This window comes from Phacochoerus africanus, chromosome 1 (genome assembly GCF_016906955.1).
Source record: "Phacochoerus africanus isolate WHEZ1 chromosome 1, ROS_Pafr_v1, whole genome shotgun sequence".
NCBI lineage: Eukaryota > Metazoa > Chordata > Mammalia > Artiodactyla > Suidae > Phacochoerus > Phacochoerus africanus.
Window position 1 is genome coordinate 25899724 of NC_062544.1, and position 20714 is coordinate 25920437.

General features: G+C 45.4%; 2 protein-coding genes across 4 annotated transcripts in view; one reads left to right on the forward strand and one right to left on the reverse strand.

The window, feature by feature from the left end:
- Positions 1-20714, forward strand: part of DOCK2 (dedicator of cytokinesis 2) — a 404312-nt gene that overhangs the window by 193865 nt on the left and 189733 nt on the right. The window lies entirely within an intron of this gene.
- Positions 1-20714, reverse strand: part of INSYN2B (inhibitory synaptic factor family member 2B) — a 116001-nt gene that overhangs the window by 3630 nt on the left and 91657 nt on the right. Inside the window, exons 2-3 of the mRNA XM_047784849.1 lie at positions 15551-17804; positions 14347-14421 (exon numbers count right to left, since the gene is read on the reverse strand). Of these exons, the coding sequence (XP_047640805.1) occupies positions 14347-14421; positions 15551-16896 (1421 nt within the window). The 5' untranslated portion in view covers positions 16897-17804. The remainder of the gene's footprint in view (positions 1-14346; positions 14422-15550; positions 17805-20714) is intronic.

Sequence of the window (20714 nt, forward strand, 5' to 3'; positions counted from 1 at the left end):
GTCTTGTTCTTTTCTTTGCTTTTCAACAGTGTGTCTCGGAGAGTTTTATACATACGCTTACTTCATGGTAGTCCTCAATACAGACCTATTTAAATAGTGTCCTTTAATGGGCATTTCTTAATCTCCACTTCTTTTCTGTTAATTTATTTGTGTGTTTTGGAGTCATTGATGTGCAGCCACCATTGTGTCATCTGGGCACAGATCTGTGGCACCACTGGAGACCAGGGTTCTCAGGGGTTGAAAGAGTCGGAGGCTGGAGGGGGCAGAAGCTCCAGCCCATGTGCCATGGATGCTCATGCTCTCCTGACCTTTGAGTGATGGGGAATCAGGCCAATGGGTTTTGGAGATGGTCAGCCTATCTGCTAAGTCTGGCTCGGCCTTCTCAGGACCCGGAGAGCCACACCAGGAAGACTGAATCCTGCAGACATCCCTACGGACTGTGCATGGGCTCCCTCTGCCCTCCCCAGGAGATTTACTCACAGAGGAGTTTCCAGTTGTAAGAAGGCTCCTAAGCTCAGAGCTGTGTTTGTTACCTGGTTTCCTATTGGAACTCTCAGAAAGCCCAAAGATGAGGAGCCAGTGTGGGAGTGAGGGAAATGCAAAGGCGTGGAAACAGGGCCTTCTCCTTGTTTAGCAAGGAGGAACCTGAAATGTTTCATATGGGAGAGGGAAGACCTCATGGTGGTTTGTGATGCAGCATGACTGGCCAAAATCTTCTACCTAGCAAGGACTAAAAAGGAGCTGTCTCTTTTAAAGGATCCGCCCTGGTCTGCCTTGCCCATGTCACCTCCCAGAGACCCAGGATCAGAGTAAGTGCTACCAAAAAAGGCAAATCATGATGGCCACATGTGTCTGATAAAGCTCCCAAACGATACCTTGTCCCTGGGCATCCTGAGATGGAAGAAGCTAAAGGGTCAGAAAAGCCAGGTGGCCTACTTTGTAGCCACATCGATGGGGTGTCAGGGCTTGGGGGGCATTATGGATGGGTGCCTTCTTCTTTTGTTTCCATATTTTTTCTTCTTGGCCATGCCAGTGGCATGCAAAAGTTTCCAGGTCAGGGACTGAGCAGCACTGGCAATGCTGGATCCTTGACCACTAGGCCACCAAGGGAACTCCTTGTTTCTGTATTTTTGATGGGCTTCCCCCAAATTTTCTTCTCCTCAGCTTATATCCTTTCACTTTCTAGTCCTCCCTGTTCTCCACTTTAGGGACATACCCCTAACTGGGTAACTGATATCCTGGATGTAGTAACATAGACCGTGTTTGTCTAGGCAAAACTCCGCATTTGCTTATCTGTGAGATCTTGGCAAAGTCATTCTCATATTTAAGCCACAGTGTCCTTATCTGCAAAATGAGCATGGTACCTACTCATAGGATCTCAGTGAAGCATAAACAACATAATGCATAAACAACACTCGGCTCAGAGCTAGGCACCAACAAACATTGAATGATATTTAGCTAGTCATTCAACAAACACTTATTGAGTATCTCTTATGTGCCAGGCCCTATGTTATGTGCTGGGAGAAGAGTGGTAGACAGACAGCCAGACATTTCACCTGGCTTCTTGGTGATGTTAATTAGTTGCCCAGTGTCCTTAGTAGATGCTAGCCAGTATCAAGGGCTATTGGAGATCTTTTAGCCAAAGTTCAGGATTTGCCAGATAAGTGAACAGAACTATCCACAGACACACACTGAGGCTCCCACTGCCAGAATGTACGACCTAGAAGTGGACCTCTATTTGTCTCTCAGCCTGGGGTGGGTTTCTGTCACCACTACCTGCATCTCACTCTCCATAGGTGAAATTTAAGGAGGAGGATTCAAAGGCTGGGGAAGAGTTGTCTCCAGCCCTTTCTTGTACTGTTTCACAGGTAGAGAGCATCCACGTTCATAGTTCTCCTAGCTCCGAAATATCCCTGCTCTCCTTTCACCAAAGCAGAAAAATAACCTTCATCCTAGAGCATCAGATGGCACCAAAGAAAGTGGGTACCCCCCGCTCATTCTAGGAATTTCCCAAGATTTCTGGTGGTATCGAACAGTCCAGCCAGCCAGTCAACCATCTAACCATCCATTCATCCATACAACCACCTACCCATTCATCCATCTATTCATCCGTCCATCTGTGCATCCAACCATCCATCCTGCTCTGGGCTTGATACCGATCTGTTACAGGGACACAACAGTGAAACAGGCAGATGTGGATACTACTTTTGCGGATCCTGCTTCTCAGTGTGTAAGATAGATGGCTAAACTAACAACTGCTTTAAAAATATGCCTTGTATGTATCTCACCTATCGCTACTTTCCAGCTCTTTATCCATATACCTCTACTGTATATGGATACACGCATAAACCAGCTCCCTTCTTCTCCTTATATGTGACATTTCTCTGACATCTTAATTCAAGCAAACAACAACAAACCACCCGAGTTTGTCAAGACTCACAATTGTGTCCAAATAAGAATTAGAAAAAATAATGCTCTGGGCGAGCCCAGATGTGTACAGTACTGGCGGGCCTGGAGACAGAGAGCCAGGAAGCAGAATGGAAAGTCTGTCTTAGCTCACAGTTTAAAGCACAGCCCATTGCAGAGGACAGAGCAAGGCCTCTCAAAGTGGGATATGCCCGGGCTTGAACCAATACCGTACCACTTACTGGCAAGTTACTTCTCTTTCTAAGACGCAGTCGAACGTGGGGGTTTTAAAGCTACCTTACTGGGTAGTGGTGCAGATGGGACACCCATAACAGGGGACGTGTCCTTAGGTAGGATACGGTCTCCACGCACTCCACTACGTCTTTTGTCTTCCTTCCTATTTTAGGGACTGAGTGCCTCACCTCCTCACCCACACTGTCAACTCCAGTAATTGTAGACTGTGCTGGAAACATCACTGTTCACCCCTCCCCTCCATGGACATGCAGAAGAGGATACACTTTATATTTCTATGGAAACACCACAGGGTTCCATTATAAACACTGGGACTTGAGAGTTCCTCACCCCTCTCTTGCAACTGCCCTCCCCGGTCTTGACAATTTAAAGGGGATGAAAGTGACTTTCAAGGCCAGGCAAATAACAGCATAGACAGAAGCATGTGTGCTTTGAAAAGAAATTGATTAATGTTTTTTAGGAAAAAGCAGTTTATTAACGTAAAGGGAAATTGTCATTTTTCTTCTCATTCACCTGTTTGACAAACTACTTTTTAGTTTGGAAGGGAGGAGAAGGAGTATATTGTGTTTGGGTAGCAGCTGCCTGATGAATGGGCAGGAGCAGTGCTCTCTCTCATCCGTCTTTCATTTTGAGGGTGGGTAGAGAAGAGGAGCTGCCCCTCCACTTCTTGCTTGGCCACCCACACCCTATTCAGCTGCCTCTTGACGGAGGGACTAAGATGCTTGTTTGTGAGAGTTCAAGAAAACTCTTAGCAGAGGGTCGTCTTCAGATTCTGGGGAATGACTGCCTGCCTTGGATTTGGTATAAAGGTCAAACACCAGTAACTTTTCCAACATTCCCTCACTTTCTCTCCTTTTAATCTCCCTAGCCTCCCACCCTTACCACCTACTCCATCCATGTTCCATATGAATGAAGAGGAGGGCTGAGTGCTTAGTTTGACAGAACTCTTTCTCACAGCAGCCAGGGGCAGTGATGGCAAAACATGGTTAACCATATAGGATTCAGGCGTGAGCCATTGAGATGGTTTGGAGCATTTCAAGGTCCACAGGCTTGGTGCAAGGTTTGTCCTTTGAAGATGCACAAATATCTGACACCTGGTTCAGGGGTGCCCAGGTCACTGTCTGGGGAGTTTTAGAGCTTTTCCAGCCAAGGTCTTTGTGCACAGTGCCACTTTGCATTTAGAAAGTGAGCCGTGTGTAAACCAAGAATGGAAGAGAGCTTTCAGGTTTCTATCTTGAGGGCACCTCACTAATCTAGCTGACATATCAATGCCACAGCCATCATTCCAGGTAAAAAGCAAAGGGATGTTTTTTCTAGGTAATTGGAAGTATCGAAAAGCCTAAGTCATGGCTTGTCTTGAAGAAGAAATAGTGAGAATCAAAAAGTAGGTAAAAGCATAAATACATAAGCAAAGGACAGAGTCAGATTCTGGATGCAGCATCTTGGCTGGGAAAACTGAAGTTGGGTGAGACACAAGGGGATGAAAGTTTATAGAAAAGCAAACAATAGAAACCTCTTATTTTCATTAAGCACTTTCAAGTTCCACACACTCCAGATCTGTGTTTTCATTTTATCTTCACGATAGCTCAGGAATCCAGGAAGGTTATTATCCCCATTTAACTGACAAGTGGGTTGGTGAAGGGAAGTCACACCATGAGTTATGATCAGCATCTCAGCTTGCTCTCCTGACTCCTAGTCCTCTGTTTTTTCTTAAAATAAGGATCGAACGTTTTAGCCTTGGGCTTGGCTGTTACCAGAGCCTTACTCTAAGAAGAAAAAAATATATATAACAGGAGAGTCCCTGGGTCATGTTAGGTGAGGACACATGGTAATTTAAAGGAATAATGATGATGATGATAATGATAAGAAGAAGACTATCATTTATGGAGTGAAATCTATACTGTAGACTCTGTATTAGTAATTCTCACATCTCATGTAATTCTCATAGCCCCATGAGGTAGATATTATGTTCATTTCACAAATGAGGAAACTGAGGCCAGAGGAGGTTAAATATTTTGCCAAGGGCACCCACGTTTAAGTCACAGAGCCAGGATTTAAGCCTAGCTCGTCTGGCTCCAAAGTTTGTGCCCTAAGATACACAGCTCCTTCATCTGAGCTGTAGTCTTCATCTGTGTGAGATCCTGGTCGCCAATTAAGTGTGGGGCGGAGTGGTGGCCACAGTCTGGTGCAACTAAATCTGTGTGCACCGTGATGGCTCCCTGTGGGACCAGACCCAACCCAGGCTGGGCTGCACAGAGGACCCTTCAAGACCCAGCCCACCCTCCCTGTCATAGTGTTTCCAGATTCCCGGGATGCTCTGACAGGGAGGCCACATACTCAGAAAAGATGGGCATCCCCATAGGAGGCAGCTTACTCAAGATATTTCTGGGCCCCAAAATCTTGGGTCCAGTTAGGCAACTGAGGTCTGCAGTGGCCCTTTGCTCTTTCTTCTCAGCAGATGGGTCAAAAGAAATGGTGAGGGGCCATATACCATACACTCCAAGCAAGTTGGCTGAGAAACTAATGATCCGTGACATTTCCCTGAAGACAAAACCACTTCCAAGTCCCTTTCCACATCTTCATCTCTGTAGGAGTGTTTCTGTGGCTCCTCTTCCCACAGAACTCACAGATTTATTGACCTCTTACAACTTTCTTTGAAAAGAATGAGCTGTAAGAATCAATGGAATCAGTGAAGGTACTTTGGTTCCTGTCTCCTTGGATAAATCATACCACTTTGGAAAGTGTCTCTGGGGAAGAATCACAGTCCAGGAAAATATGAACTTTAGTTAGTGCCCTCCCCTTCACCCCAGCCTGGAAGGGATGTTGTTCCTCAAACTTTTTCCTGATGACCACTTTGCTCATTATATATAGGGTGTAATTTTAAGCCTCACGACTCGCAGCATTTTAAACTGGCAGGTGTACTCCTCCTTCTCCTTGGGCACCTGTCTGCTGACAAGTCCTCAGAGAGTCAGGTTCTCTTCCTGACACATAAATAAGCAGTGCCAAGCTGCAGAAATCTCACTGCCGACTGCTGTCTGTGAGCAAGGTCTTCGCTCTAGGTTGTGAGGCTCTGTTTTGAGAATGTCTTCACACTAAGTCCTCAGAAGGAGAAGGCCATCTCAGAGAATGTTAACACAAATATTCACTGGTTAGGCGAGGTCAAAGTGCAAGAGGGAAAAGGACAGGGATGTCTCCTAAAAGCAGAACCAGGACTTCCTATTGTGGCTTAGTGGTAAGGAACCCAACTAGTATCCATGCAGATGCGGGTTTGTTCCCTGGCCTCGCTCAGTGCGTGCAGCCCTAAAAAGACAAAAAAAAAAAAAAAAAAAAAAAAAGCAGGACCAGTGGATCTTGGACAAGTCACATAGCTTCTCTGCATCTCAGTTTTGTCATCTGTAAAATGGGAATAATAATCACACCCACATTTTAGGGTTGTTGGGAGTCTGAAAAGAGATGATACATGTACAGTGTTTGGTGAAATGCCTGGCACAGGGCCTGGTTCAAAGATGGTAATGACGATTGCATTAACTTGACAGAGAAATAAAGATTGGGTCATTCTGTGGTCACTTGTGGCCCACGTGCCAGCAGCCGTCCATTTGCTATTCCTGTGAAATTCTCAACTTGCTTGATTTTATATTTATGGCATATTTTGGCCTCTCTAGCTATTAATGCATTAAAATTGGCTTCATTTTTATTGCAGATAAATTGCTGATGCTGTAAATCCTACTTCTTTCCCCTTACACTCTAGGGAAAAGAGGAAAGGGATAAACGTACTGAGAGAAGCAGGGACTAATGGCAAATATTTTGGGGATCAACCCATCGAGGCTCTGAGAAGGTACCATATGTACCCCAAACTTTATACCTCTTTCCAAAAGAGACAGCTTGAGCTATGTTTGGCGGCAGTTGTTTGGGTGATGCTGGTGGTAGTATTGCCATTAACATTCATGTTCCTGCATCTGAAATGAATGCTGCTCAGTCCATACCAAAATGGGATGAGAGCTGCCAAGGCATCTGTGATTACTAGAAAGAACAGACTTGCCGTGTGCTTTATAATTACTTTTCACTGCTGACTTCATTGCTGGCCTGAAAGACTATGGCTGGAAGACGAGGCTCTCACAGTTTACCTGGCTCCATGCTGGGAGAGCATCCTAAGTAAACAAAAGGAAAATACTAAATAATTTAAGTGGAAAGATGGTTGCCAAATTCACAGGCAGGGGTGCATATTGTGTTTCTAGTGAAATGCCTTTTTCTCTGGTTAGGTAATAGCTTTAAGTGGCAGTCAAGGCCAAGACCTGGTGGCCAAATGACTTAACCATAGAAGGAAACTCAGCACCTCGAAGTGCGTGACTCAGGGCGACTCATGTAGCTCTCTGAAGCCTTTCTCCTTGGTTAGATGAAGACCAGGCTTTTCTCCTAAAGGGCATGCTGCTGTTTGGCTTGGCCTGGGTTCCAGAGGGACTCCTTTCGACAAGTCTTGAATATCAAAACAGTGAGGGGGCACCACCAGGAACAAGGATGCTGGTCGCTGGGTACAAAGGGAGACGCTTGCAGCAAATCTCCTTTTGAATATCCATAACTTCTCTGTCTGGCTCAGGGGGTTTGTAACAGTGGAGGAATCAATAACAATGCAGAAGCAGCCTGTGTTCTGTGGAGCTGGAGGAAATGAAAGGATAGTGGAGGAGGATTCTGGCTTCAGATTCGTGCATATTCCCTGGTTCCAGAGCCTCCCCTGAAGTAGGCAGTGCTGGCAGCACAGTGTTTGTAATTGCTCCTCCAGGACACACCAGAGGGCAGTTCCTAGCATTTGGGCTCTCGGCCTGGGAGCACAGTTGGGCTCTAATTGGTGTAAACCTTAATTGGAGGAGGAAGGTGAAGGGGGATTGTCATTCCATGGCTGAGCTCAGAGGAGGCCGGAGGAACTGGGAGGTGTGGGAGGAAGGAGAGTCACTGGATGAATCCCCTAAGTAATGCATAATGAGAGCCCAGGCCCCCCGAAGTGCACCGGCAGAAAACTCATTTTCTCTTCTCTTTGGAAATAGGAGGCATCAAAAGATACACTTATTCTGTGAGCAAGCCCCGCCCTCTCCTCTTCCCTTTTCCTTTGCCCTCACTTTCACTTGCACCCCCAAGTTCGGTCTGTACCTGACCACCTTGCCCTGTAATTAAAGCCCGGCAGAAAGGTAACTTATCTTTCTAATGGTTCATTTAAAACAAAAGCTAGTTTCTAGGCTATTTTATTAGCAAGACCTTCCTGTGTCACAAAAGTGTCTGCTATATCCACTGCCACCTCCTCCTTTTAAGACCTTGATGTTATGTAGCTGAATGTTTCTCAAGCTTCATTGGGATCAGACCTTCCCAGGAAGCTGGCTATAGCTGCAGATGCCCATCCTCCACCCAACCCCTCTGGTCCAGCAGGTTCAGGGAGTGAAGGCCAATAGCTAGTATCCACGGATACCCAGGAGACCCTGATGCAGATGGTCCGGGATCAACTTTGAGAACATTATTTAGGGCCTGCATCTTAAACACAAACGCTCACAATGCCCTTGGCTTAGGAGAACGCAACCATACCACATTCTGCTGAGCCCTAACACCCCTCCAGCAGGTCTGGCCTCTGAAGGCAGCATGTTGTGGAATCTGGCAGGCAGGCAGAGAGGACGAAGTTCCAATCTTGTCATTGCCGCTTATTAATTTCAGAATAACTGTGCAAGTGCCTCTCTCTCAGGCTCAGTTGTCTAATCTGAATATTGTGCAAGTCCCTAAGTCGCATTTACCTCAGCTGTACCTGGGACTATTTTTGTCTATCTAACTTGGTGGTGGGGATCAGATGTGAAAACAAAAGGCATTTATAATGACCAGTAATAACAGACACTCAGTAAGTGGTAGCTCTTTTCTTATTTTCTTCTCCCAGCTCTTACCCTGATAGATCCCTTTCCTCCCCTGGCTGTCATAGTTGTAAAAAATCATCAAGTAAAGTCAAATAAACTGACTTCCACTTAGAGGTGAGTAGTTTATGAATTACAAGGGTTTTATGCAGGTGTATTAGTTTTGTATTGCTGCTGAAACAAATGACCACAAATTCAGTGGTTTAAAACAACACTAATTTTCCTCTTAGAGTTCTGCAGGTCAAAAGTCCCCCAGGTCTGTAAAGCAAGGTGACAGTGGAACTGTGCCTCCTTCTGGAGGTTCCAGAAGAGAATGTGTCCCTTGTCTATTCTCGCTTTTAGAGGCTGCACACATTCTTTAGCTTGTGACCACCTCACTTCTACCTCTGCTTCGGTTGTCACCTCTCCTTCTCTGACCCACCCTTCCCTGCATAAAGATCCTTATGATTACATTAGGCCCACCTGGGCAATCCAAGCTACTCACCCTGTCCCAGGATCCTTAGCTTAGTCATACCTGCAGTGCCTCTTTTGCCAAAGGGAAGTAAGATATTCACAGCAATTAGAATGTGGACACGTCTTACATGGACATTATTCTACCTACTACACTAGGTCTGATGTTTTCCCAAGAGAACTGAAGGTCGGGCACCTTAATTCTCTCTTCCAAAGATATCACTGGGGCCGTTGAGACACCATAGCAGGGAGCTATTTTAACTGGAGGGAGTTTTCCATTTTCCACAAATCACACGGCACAGCCGGCCCAGAAATACCAGGCGATGATGTCTGGCGGCCGTGATGAACAAGGAGCTCAATGTCCTGAGAAATTGCAGCAAGCTCTGTGAGTCCTGGAAGGGAGATTTGATTAGGTTCTGTCTTGTAGCATTCCAGGTATTTGAAAACTGACAATCCATGTACTACATTCAGTCATGTTTGATTCCATTCCAAAAGCTCTACTGAGAACCTGCTGCACAGAAAGCTTCCTTTCCCCAATAAGAACATACGATTAATTAGGACCTTCCGTTTCCCTGCCTAGAGGTAGGGCACACACATATGGCAGCACTGACTTGATTTTGGGGCCATCTAAATAGCTGTCTTAAGCCCACCACTGCTTTTCATTCCTCCCCTAGTCAGGATGGCCATTCCCTTCTTTGACAAAATTCTGTTGATCACCAACTAGGTATTAGATACTTGCCCACAACTTTGAGATACTAGTCATTGGCTGAAGGAGAGAAACTCATAAACATTGCGTTCTAATGTATTAGGATAAATGGTACAGCAGAGGCATGTGCGTGCCAAGAGGGTTCTTCTTGGGAAGGAATAGAAAGTAAATTCAGAGAAACTGGCTTTTAAGCTGCAAGACTAGGAGATTTCTGGGCAAAGCAGGGAAGAAAAGGCATTCCAGGAAATGAGGAAACTTATGCATGACAGAACACAGAGTATTTGAAGCCAGCTGAATAGTTTTCTGTAGATGGAGAGAAATAGGAAACCTAGCAGGTAAGAAAGTTAGTATCACATTCAAAGGGCTTTGAAAAATTGGCTGAAGGAAACAATTGGAACCAGGACAAAATCGTTTAGCAGGGGAATTACATGATCAGATTCTAGCTTTTAAGCAATTTGACAGTCCGTGTGGAGGAAGACTTGGGATAGGGAAAAAGGGACCTGTGGCAAAAAGGCCAATAGCGTCTAAGTGACCGATGATGAGGGTCTTTAGAGACCAGAGGCAGAGGGAATGAAGCTAAGGGGCTGGACATAGCAGGTGGCATCAGTAGCCAATTTAATGTGTGTCATAAAGGAGGAGAGTGAAGAGTGAGTCGATGGGGGTTATGGTTCCTTTATGGAATCGCCATTAACAGTGTTGAACAAAGTAAGAAATATAGGAAGACAATTCTGTGGAGGAAAATAAGGAGTGTGTTTTGGTAGATGGTGAATTTGAGGTACCTTTGAGATATCAAGATAAAAAGATTTGTAGGTGGTTCAAAAGATCTGTAGGTAGGAGAGAGAGAGAACGCATAAAAGAGTGAGAGGAAGGTGGTGTCCCAGAAATTAAAATTACAATCCACGAGGGCAGTTGAAGCCATGAGCAAAAGCTAAGGATGAGAGGACAGCCTGTCCAGGTGGACCCCTGAGCAAACAAGTGCTCTTCTGTTGCTCTCTCCCTCTAGCACCTTTCAAATCTTACCTGTCCAGCATTTCCTTTCACCTGTGGAAAATGTTACGTCTGCTGCTTGCTCTTTATTTCCATTTCCTAAGATACATGCTTATGATAGAACTTTTTTTTTTTTCAGAGAAACACTTTCTATGTTTCTTAAAACATTTGAGCCATTTCACAATTTAAACCAGGCAGACTTTTTCCCTGGGAGCTACCTCCAGAAAGTAAATGCATATAGGTGTAGTCAAAGACCTCCAAAGAGGCTCTGCAATTATTTTAGAGTGAACATGAAGATGAGGATGTGGGAGATATGGCTAGAGGAGCAGAGAACGGGAAGGGAAGGAGGAGGTTGCTGCTTGAGAGACCCCATGCCCTTGGGAAGAAGAAAGGAAGCTGATTCCTTAGGGTACTGTTCCCCAAGCTGCAATCATTTGTTCACCACCTTCATGGTTTTTGTGAAACGCCCCACACCCGCTGCACAATTATTTACTTAATGTTTTTCTCTCTAAATCAATTTGCTTTTTAGACTGAAAAACATTTATGCAAAACAGGCAATATAACTTTTGAAAATGAAGACCTGTGTACTTAACAGTGAATATATAGGGGGACTAGTTTTAAAAGTTAAAAGCTCCCATAAAGAATGAGAAATCATTACATTCTGGCTGGGTACCATTGCTTTCCCATGGCTATGAACCTGAAACATGCTCCTTCTTGGCAAAAAAAGTGTGATAAGTAAGCATTAGAATGGTTTTGCAGACCTTCTGGCACCAAACTCAGACTTTTCCCTCTAGGTAACTCAGAAGAACTGCAATGAATTTGAAAAGAGAACAGCCTTCTCCCTAAATAATTCAATGCTATTTAATCTTGAGTACCATAGGAGGTATTCATGAAACCCTTTGGGTAGCTTGTCCTGGGTAGGATTAAAGCTAAGGAGAGGTGAGGGAGTGGCTGGGGACTAAGCAGCCTGGAACCAGCTTGAGCCAAAGAGCCCATTCCCACACCCTTCTCTTGGAGCCCATAGCAGTCGAAACTCAAAGGAGGCCATTCTTCCTGCTGTATGGAAGCTCCTGAGAGCCATACATGGAATCTTTGGGCATCACTTTTGGTGCTGCGCTCCTCGGTGAGCTAGGATCTACCAAAGTGACCCATGGTAAGAAGAAAGCCAATATGGCTTTTGAGGAGGGGGTAGGCAGAAGGCTCCTCTTTGAGCAGAATTGAGTTGAGTAGAACCGATGACCCCATATGTCTTGATGGAAGCAAATAGCATAGCCATAGCCTCCAGCTGATGGGGCCACTTAGAAAACCTTATGGGTTGCTAACTTAGCAACAACATCTCCTGGGAAGAAGACCCAGCAGGCAATCCATCACGCATCCATGGGCTTTATGTACAGTGACATGCACTGGGCCCATCCATCATCAGGGAGAGAGACTGCAGTTTAACAAGGCCTGAGGATGAGTATTTCGCATCACTTATTTATCAGTTTCTAAGATCTGACTTTCCAGGACACAGCACATGGTTTGACGTCATTTGAAATGTTTTTTTAAAAAATGACAACTTTCATCTTTCCAGTGTTACGGTAATGGGGATGTTGCCCTAATCTCTTTGCTTTCATCACATTAATCATCTGTTCCTTCGCAATGGCTTAGACATGAGGATACAGATACTGTCTGGAAGAGCAGTGTGAATAGTAGCGAGTGATGCATACAAGGTCTGCTCTTGGAAAACTGGAAAGGGATGTGTGGATGAAGCATGGCTAACCCATCTGAGGGTGAATGGAGAATGTTTGCTTGGGATATTTGAAGTAAGTACTAGAAAAATGCAAATAGTCTTAGACTTGTTGGAAGGTGATAGTTTAGCCAAATATTACCATTTTTAATTCAGCCCAGAACACCAGAATGTCAAAACTGAACAGGACCATGGAACCATCTAATTAAAGGCCCTCATTTTTCAAATGAGGAAACTCAGAGGCCAGAAACGATTTGCCCAAGGCCAGGGCAGGAAACTCACAGTAGATTAGGAAATAAGTATTTGTCCTTTTCACATATGTAAGCGAAATAAAAAGTTGTCTTAAGGTAAAAGAAAATGTATCATCTGACTGCTGAAAAACAGACTATCCAAAATTTGAAAGGAAGTTAGTTAAAAATAATTCTTTTTGTATATAAGGAAAAGTTTTTTATCCTCCCTAATGGTCTAGACATTTAATGATTGCTTTTTCCTGGTGATTAGGGGATTTGCTTAAGATAGAGGATATTAAAAAAAAAAAAAGGAACAAAACAGTAAGCAATTGATGAGACAACCTAATTATTCTTTCCAAGGCACAGGCCTTTTCCAGGGCCCCTTTTTAAGAGGGGATATTTCACGCTGAGATAAAGGGCATTTTGCGTGAGTGGTCCTAAAGGTCCTGTTATTTGGTGAAAACACTTTGTGATCCCATGGCTTCTAGGTATAAAGAGTTGTCAGTTCACTGAGAAAATGCCCAAGGCCTCGCCTAAGTACAGGGGGTCTCCTGACTTCCAGGGCCCCATCCCTTGTTAGGATGAAATCTCAGGATTCTGCGGGAGAGAATGACATTTTAAAAACAAGACACAGGCAACATAGTTGGGCTTCAGTTTACTCAGGCCCCAACTGCCTTTCTCATCAGAGAGAGAAAAGTAATAGAGAATATTAAGCTGTACATTTTTGTCAAATAAAATTTTTGTCAAATATTTTTGTCAAATAACATTTTTGTCAAATAAAATTAGATGCCATCAACTGAAATGACTGTTTTTGACCACTTTTCCACTGGGCCACAGAATGTGTCCCAGCCAAGGGGCATCGATCTTTTCAGTAATAATAAAAATAAGCTCTTGGATTTGTCCTGAATTTTGCTGTTACAAAAGGCATTCACATATATTTTCTCATTTGAGCGTTAACTGTTCCCTTTCTACAGATGACGAAACTGAGCCCCAGGCAAGTAAGCAGGTGTAGACTTGGGGATTTCAACTCCAAGTTTAATGCTCTTACCACTGTATGTTTCCCTTCTATATTACTTATAAAACTCCACTCTATTGCAGCAAGCTTACCCCCTCCTGGAAAGAAATTATAGACCTAGAAATGAATCCATAGTGCTTAGCACAGTTCTTGACATACTGTAATTGCTTGTCATGTGGCAGCTACTATTAAGGAAGAGGCTGGGTGATGTAATAATCAAGATAAGAGGGCTTGGGCTCAGAAAGATCTGGATTTGAGTCTCAAGTCACTTAAAATTTGATTTGAGAGATCCTTTTGCCCTCTGAAAATGCTTTATATGCACGGGGCCAAATGGCTGAACTTCCAGAACATTAACACCTACCTCATGAGGTCTACCGTGAAATGAGATGCAAATGGGCATGCAGAGCTTAGCAAGGTGTCTGTACTTAGTAAGGGTGGGGGAGGGGGAATGCTGATCTCAAAAGGATTTGCTCACAGACATCATTGTGAGGACACAAAGCAAGGCTTGCCTTGGAAGCAGATGTTAACATTTCATAGTGAAGCACCTTGTTTTTTATGTCTCAGGTATTCAGAAACCTCCTATCTTTGCCCTTCTCTTGACTTTCTGCATCTAAGAGAGTTTACGAAAATGTTCTGTGGACCGCACAGCTTCCATGCTCTACAGAGCAGGACTCATTGTGGCCAGGTACCTGTATATGATGCACGCTGTGTTCTGGCAGGTACTGCAATTGTTGAGGTCTTGGCCAGTTCGATAAAAGTTGCGCCTGCAAGATAGAGCATTTGCTAGATAAATCCACAGGCAAAAGCCCCATGGGATGCATACATGCTACTAACTCATTCTCTGTGGACAGCATGGCCCGTCTCTTGGGTACCAAAGTCTGAAGTTGCATGGCCATTATAAATAAAGACACAGGAGACCTGTATTCATAGAACCTCACATTTCTAGAGGGCTTTATACATGTTTAAGCACTTTCACAACTGAAGTTTTCTTCATGCTGACCAACAATCCCATAAGATGGGCAAGTTATTTTTACCCTACGTAATAGGTGGGGAAAGCGAGGAACTTTGCAAATGAGTAGAGGGAGATGATTCAAACTCCCAGTCCCGTAGATCAGTGCATTTCTCTGGATCATCATAGTGCTTCTCTCCTATAAGGCAATGTTGATTCGGATTCATATCAGCAAATGTCTGTTAATTACGTCTTCCCTCTCCTACCCTTTCATTGATTAGCTTTGGCCATTCCTTCTTCTCGGTCTTTAGAGCGCATTGTTTCAAGGGAAGGGCATTCCACACCTAAGCAAATAACTGCCTTCCTCTCCCCCGATGGATGCTGATTCACCTGGGAAAGCATTTTCTGACTTTTTTCTCTTTGCAGAATTGAGATCTCATTTAAGTTCCTATTTAGCTCGTCTGTGATGGACTGGACCATGCCTTCAGAGTGGTCAGTGGAAGGGAAGGTCAATAGTACGCTTAGTGGTCACCTCAAGTCCTCTGTGACAAACGCACAAATAGCTAAAATGCTGTGCATGTGCAGCAACTTGCTACAAGGATGGGGTAGGGAGGAAACTGCATGCTATCATTTCCCCATCATTTATCAGCTGAACCCATATCTTAATAGAAATGACTTTTGACCCTGCTGCTTCATTGCCCCTTTTCTCCAGTCTGTTGACAATTGGAAATGAAAACAGATCACCTTGGAAATCCACCAAAGCCTGGAACCAAATGAAACCCGTCAGATCAAAGGGAGACCGTTGATTATGATCTTGAGAAACAGCAGAATCTCAAATGTTTTGGAGACATTTTACTAACCAATGCGCTCTCTCGCTCTCTCTCTCTGCCCCTATCCTTGCACATGACTTAACCTAATTTAAAAAAAAAAAAAATCCACCTTACCCTTCTGTGAGAGCTCGGGCTTTCTCCAAGTCTTGAATTACATTCAAAAGGACTTTAATTTTCTCTTGGTTGGAATGCAGAGATTCCTCCACGGATTGCAGCCTGCCCTGGAGGTCGCAGAGTTCCCCCTGTGCCAGGTGAACTCGGTTAATCCCACCAGTCTCCCTGATGGTCTGATGTTTGATCTCCTTCTGTGGAGGAGGGGACGGGAGTCGATTGCTTCCTGGACAGTTTTGAAACTCCGGGGTGTCTGACTGCATGGGGTTCTTTGCTGTCTGCTCCTGACACACAGGGGCAGATTTTGACTCACTGTTAGTTTTGAGTGACTGCAGATCCTGGTGAATGTTACTTGATGGAGGACAGTCTGAAGCTCCCCCTGGTTGGGCTGGCTGGCTGTGAGAGCCTGGTGAAGGGGAGCTGTGAGTCCGTGGATGCAAGGGAACACACGTTTCCTTTGACCAAGATGACAGTGGGCCCAGGTCTTTGTCATCAGAGTTGTCTTTGGGCAAAAGCAATTCGGGTTTAAGTTTCCCCGTGCCAGGTGTGTGGTTGGCACCACTGGTGGCATTTAAGCAGGAGGCGGGTCTTTCTGAATCTGATGGTGGTACTCTCCTCCCATCACCTGGACACGTGTCGGCCAAAGGGGGAAGCGAGTTGCTAACATCAACAGACCTGTCTGGACTGAAAGTGGACTCTCTACCTGCCCAGATAGGACTATGATAAATATCATCTGGGACCTGAATGGCGGCTGTTGCTTTCTCCGAGGCTCTCCATGTCCCTGCTTCCAAGCATATGCTCACAGGCCCGTTGCTTTGCACCTTGGACATTCTAGGGAGAAACGAGTGGGACACCTTGACCCTTTGAGGCCCATCCTCAAGATGCTGAGCCAGCCTTAAGTAAGCAAGGTCAGAGTACACGATGTCCTGTTCAGAGAGGTTTCCGTTGACCTGGATGGCACTTTGGGATGCTGTCGGCATTTCTACCAGGGACTTGCTGGCTGTGAGTCTCTTCCTTTTGAAAACTGGGAAATGCTTCCTGAGACTGGGGGAGGTTTGGATTGCGATGTTCTGAAAGCCCCCTGCCTTCTGGGACCTGGGGAAGGAGAGTGAGTAGGTAGGGAGGTGATGGTGCCTGGAGACCTGAGCCTTGCCCGTTACAGCCAGGTCCTCAGAGGTTTGGACGTCAACCTCCGCTAGGCCAGGTGGAGTCTTACTGGTGCCATCTTCCTTAAATCGTACCTGCTGAGATTTGCTCCTGCGGTGGTGAGGTTGCTTCACCAGCTCCACCGACTCAAGGCTGTTGCGCTTCAGAAGCACAGGCCTCACTTTCATATTTTGCTGGGCCATTGAGCCTCACTTAAAAGGATTGAGACCATACACTGCTGGGCACATTCCGTTAGGTCTTTGGAGCAGCCTCGAATGATGGCATCTCAGGCATGGAGATCTGTCAGCCAGGATGGAGTGGTCCTCTCCTCTGAGCATGGGCAGCTCTGTCAGCCATTCCCAGACAGGTTTCACTTGGGGCCTCTCCGTAATGTTTCCTGTGCAGTTAAAATATTATGCCATTGCAGTGATAATTGCCACTTCGATAACAAGGAGTTAGGCTAATTATTAAACACCTGATCTGCCACGGGAGCTGGCAGGCTGTTTATCAAGGAAGGCTGGCAGATGGTTCTGATCCTGGAAGAAGCTTGCTGTCTTGAACAAAAAGGCAACAAAAGTGCCCTTTAGGGGATAGCGCCAGACTCTCAATGTGTGAATTCCAAAAGAAACCTGCCACGTCTGGAACACACGGCTTCCTTTCCGGGAGCATCAATTTCCAGTGTAAAACTACAGGAAACTTAAACACATCTTCTTTCCATTGCATGTAAACAGGCAGAGAAATAAATGACTTGGGGCTTGGCTTCTTTAATGATACATGATGCTTCTAAGGGAACGTCCCCATTTCCGTCAATCATATATTCCTCCTCTGGGGCCACTGTTTTCTTTCATGCTGTTTCCCTTTTCTTCAATGAGGGAAACTTATCTTCTTAAATAGCCTCACAAAACCCAGTGCGGTGTGATCAGAATGGGATGGAGACATCCGAGGGCATTCAGAGGGCAAAGGCGTGGCATCTTGGCTGAGGCTGAAGTTCGCATGTGGGAAAAGTGAGTCACATGTGCACCCTCTGGGTATTTGAGCCAAGAACTGCGTTTGCTTGGCCTCAGGGTGGGAGTCTGGGACCTGGCAGTCTTTGCCAGTAGGTGAGCGGAGTCTGAAAGGGAAGAGACAACGGTTGAAACTGAGAACACAGTTCCTGTGGACCTGGGTTTCTCTCTCCATTCCAATCTCCCAACTGAGGGCTTTTGAGTGGATGGTCTAGGATGCCCTTGTGTCTGTTCCCCTAGCGAGCCAATCACCTTATGGCTCCAGGGCCTCGGAACAAAATGCCTGTGTGTCTGGATTGTTTCCTTTTTCCATTCTCAAGCATCCTCTAGCCAACTCCTGTTCATCCATGAAGTCCCAGCTTAAATGTCCCTTTCTCTTGAAATCGTTCTAATGACTCTTCCTTCATATACACCTCTGGTGCTAGAGCACATCAGGACCCCATTATACTTTCTTACCACATTCTTCATAAAGCAAATCGCCACTGTCCCTAAATAATCATATGTGTAGGTATTTATTTAATGTGTATCTCCCCCACCATCCTGTAAGCTCCAGGGTGGCAGGAGCTGGAGTTCTTTTTTTTTTTTTCAACTGCTTGGCTATTTCTAGCCTTCCTTTAGGCTCACTGTGGCTGCTGAGGAGCATTTGTTGAAAGAGTGATGGCTGACTGCAGCAAAGGAGAGCCTGAGAATAGGGGATGGGCATCCTAGAGTGTCTTGCCAGGGCAATAGGGTGGTGAATCCGCTCTGCTAGGACCGAAACTTTTACTGCAGGACAAGATCTCTGCTAATAGTCTTCATTTTTAAACTGCTTTCCAGGAGATAAATGTGCGTAAGATTCTCCATGGAAAGTGTACCTTGTCATAATAACAGTTGTCATTTACTGAACACTGATTTTTACTATGCTGTGTGCTTTTACATGCATTAATCATAACAACTCTCACTTATCGAGGCCTCACTAATGTACCAGGTGCTCTTCTAAGTGCTTTCCAAGCCATAACTCATTCATCCCTCCCCTATAGCGGTGGATACTCTGATTATCCCCATTTAACAGTTGAATATGCTGAGGCCCAAGGACACACAGCTAATGATAGGGCCAGGGTCTGAACTTAAACAGTTTGGCCCCAGAGCCTGTGCGCTTAACCTCTGTGCTCCATTGCTTTTCCAATATTGCATTATCTCATTTAATCCTCACAACAAACTGTGAGGTATTATAATCCTCATTGGACTGATGAGGAAACTGAGGCTCAGAGAGGGTAAGTGCCCAGTGGAGGACCTGAGATGTGAACCTAGGAGTCTCTTATAGCTTTGCCCCCTTGGGATCTTCCTGGTATTCAGGGCAGGTGATATCAGTGATTTAGAACAAAGTTTGAAGACCTATGCGGGTCTGGACAAACAGAGGAGAGTGCCCCCTGGCCTGGCCATGGCAAAGTGAACCTGTTTGCTGCAAGTCTGAGGGATCCCACGGTAGGGTAGTGGGATGAGGCAAGTTGGAAGCCTACTTGGTTGACCAAAATGTTTCGAAAGAAAACGCAAGTGATAAAATAGTCCTCAAGTATTTAGGTGCCCTTAAGGTAGTATTCTGTCTGTGGCATTCGGCCTTATCGTGAAGGTAGGTAGGCCTCTACCTACCTCTGGCTTCTCTAAGCATGAGTGCTTTGCTCCCCCAAACATTCTCCAGCCTGCTGCTACGGTGCCTGCCTTGTGGGTACAGCTTTAAGCCTTGTTTCTCAGTGTTCTGCTTTCCCCGGGAATTACTGGACAGTGCCCATGGCAATTTCAGCTTTCCCTGCCCTCGACCGACTGCCTTGAGAGGGACGACCTACCCCAGTGGGGCTGGGACAGGGAGTGGCAGGCCTGAAAGAGAAAAGGATTCATCCAGTGCTAATGAGTTGTTAACGTCATGAGGCCCCTCAACTACTCCGCACATTGTGAGTGCACCTTAGACCTGAGTTCAAACCTGTGTTCCTTACTGGCTTAAGGATTTTAGATAATGCTTATTCTCTCCCAGCCTTGTTTTTTCCTCCTGTAAAGTGGGGGATGGCACTTATAGCAGACACTCACAGATGCATGGGTCCGATGGGAGAAGTATTGAGACAGTGCCTGCAAAGCCCTCAGCGCAGAGCTCAGCACAGAGTAACCAATGAGTGTGGGCTTGCTATTGCTGTTAATACCCATGTTACCATCTGCAGCCGATTTTCCTTGTGGTGGATGCTGGAGAGCTCTGCAGCACAACGGTTAAAGGTATGGGCTGGGTGGTTTTAGGCATTTGACTCCTAGGTTGTAATGGCTCATTCTGCAAAATAGGAGTCATGCAGAGAAGGCCATGGATTCACTGCCAAGTGCTAACAGAGTATTTGGTAATGTTTTTATTACATATTTGCTGCTATTAATAGAAATCATTATTATGGACTAGGAGATTAGGTAGTGGGCTGTCACTGCAGGTGACAGGCAGACTTACTGACGATATGGAGAGGATGACACAGAGAGGATTTGGTCCCAGAAGGAGGGGATTCTTCCAGATCCAAAAATTTGCAGTTGTTGAAACATGAGACTGATTTTAAAAGTAGAGTTGTTTGGGGTTGTGGTGCAGAATGACAGGGGAACCCGTCACCAACCAGGCCATCTCCCTAGAGTGACAGGACGATGCAGCTCTCAGAGGCCAGCCCTGCTTTTTAGACAGGTGAGGCAAAAGTTCCCCCAGACCCTGCCCTTTCTCTGCACCTGGAGTAACTCTGCCTGCTCTGAAAAAAACTGCAGGTGGTGCTTCTTCTACATGCTCTCTGTCCACTTTGGTGGATTTCTTTGCCTCATCATCCTCTACCTTCTCCCTCTCCTTAACTGCTCATTAGTGCTTTATCCTGGGAGAGTTAATGCACTTAGGGTACGATTGTCTAAAGCCGGTTTTCGTAAGAATTACTGTTTTGTGACCATTGATTATGTGTCCGGCACTGTTGCAGGTGTTCATTTAGTTTTGTCCTTAATTCTCATGATAGTCGTGGAGGCAGGTGCTGTCAGTC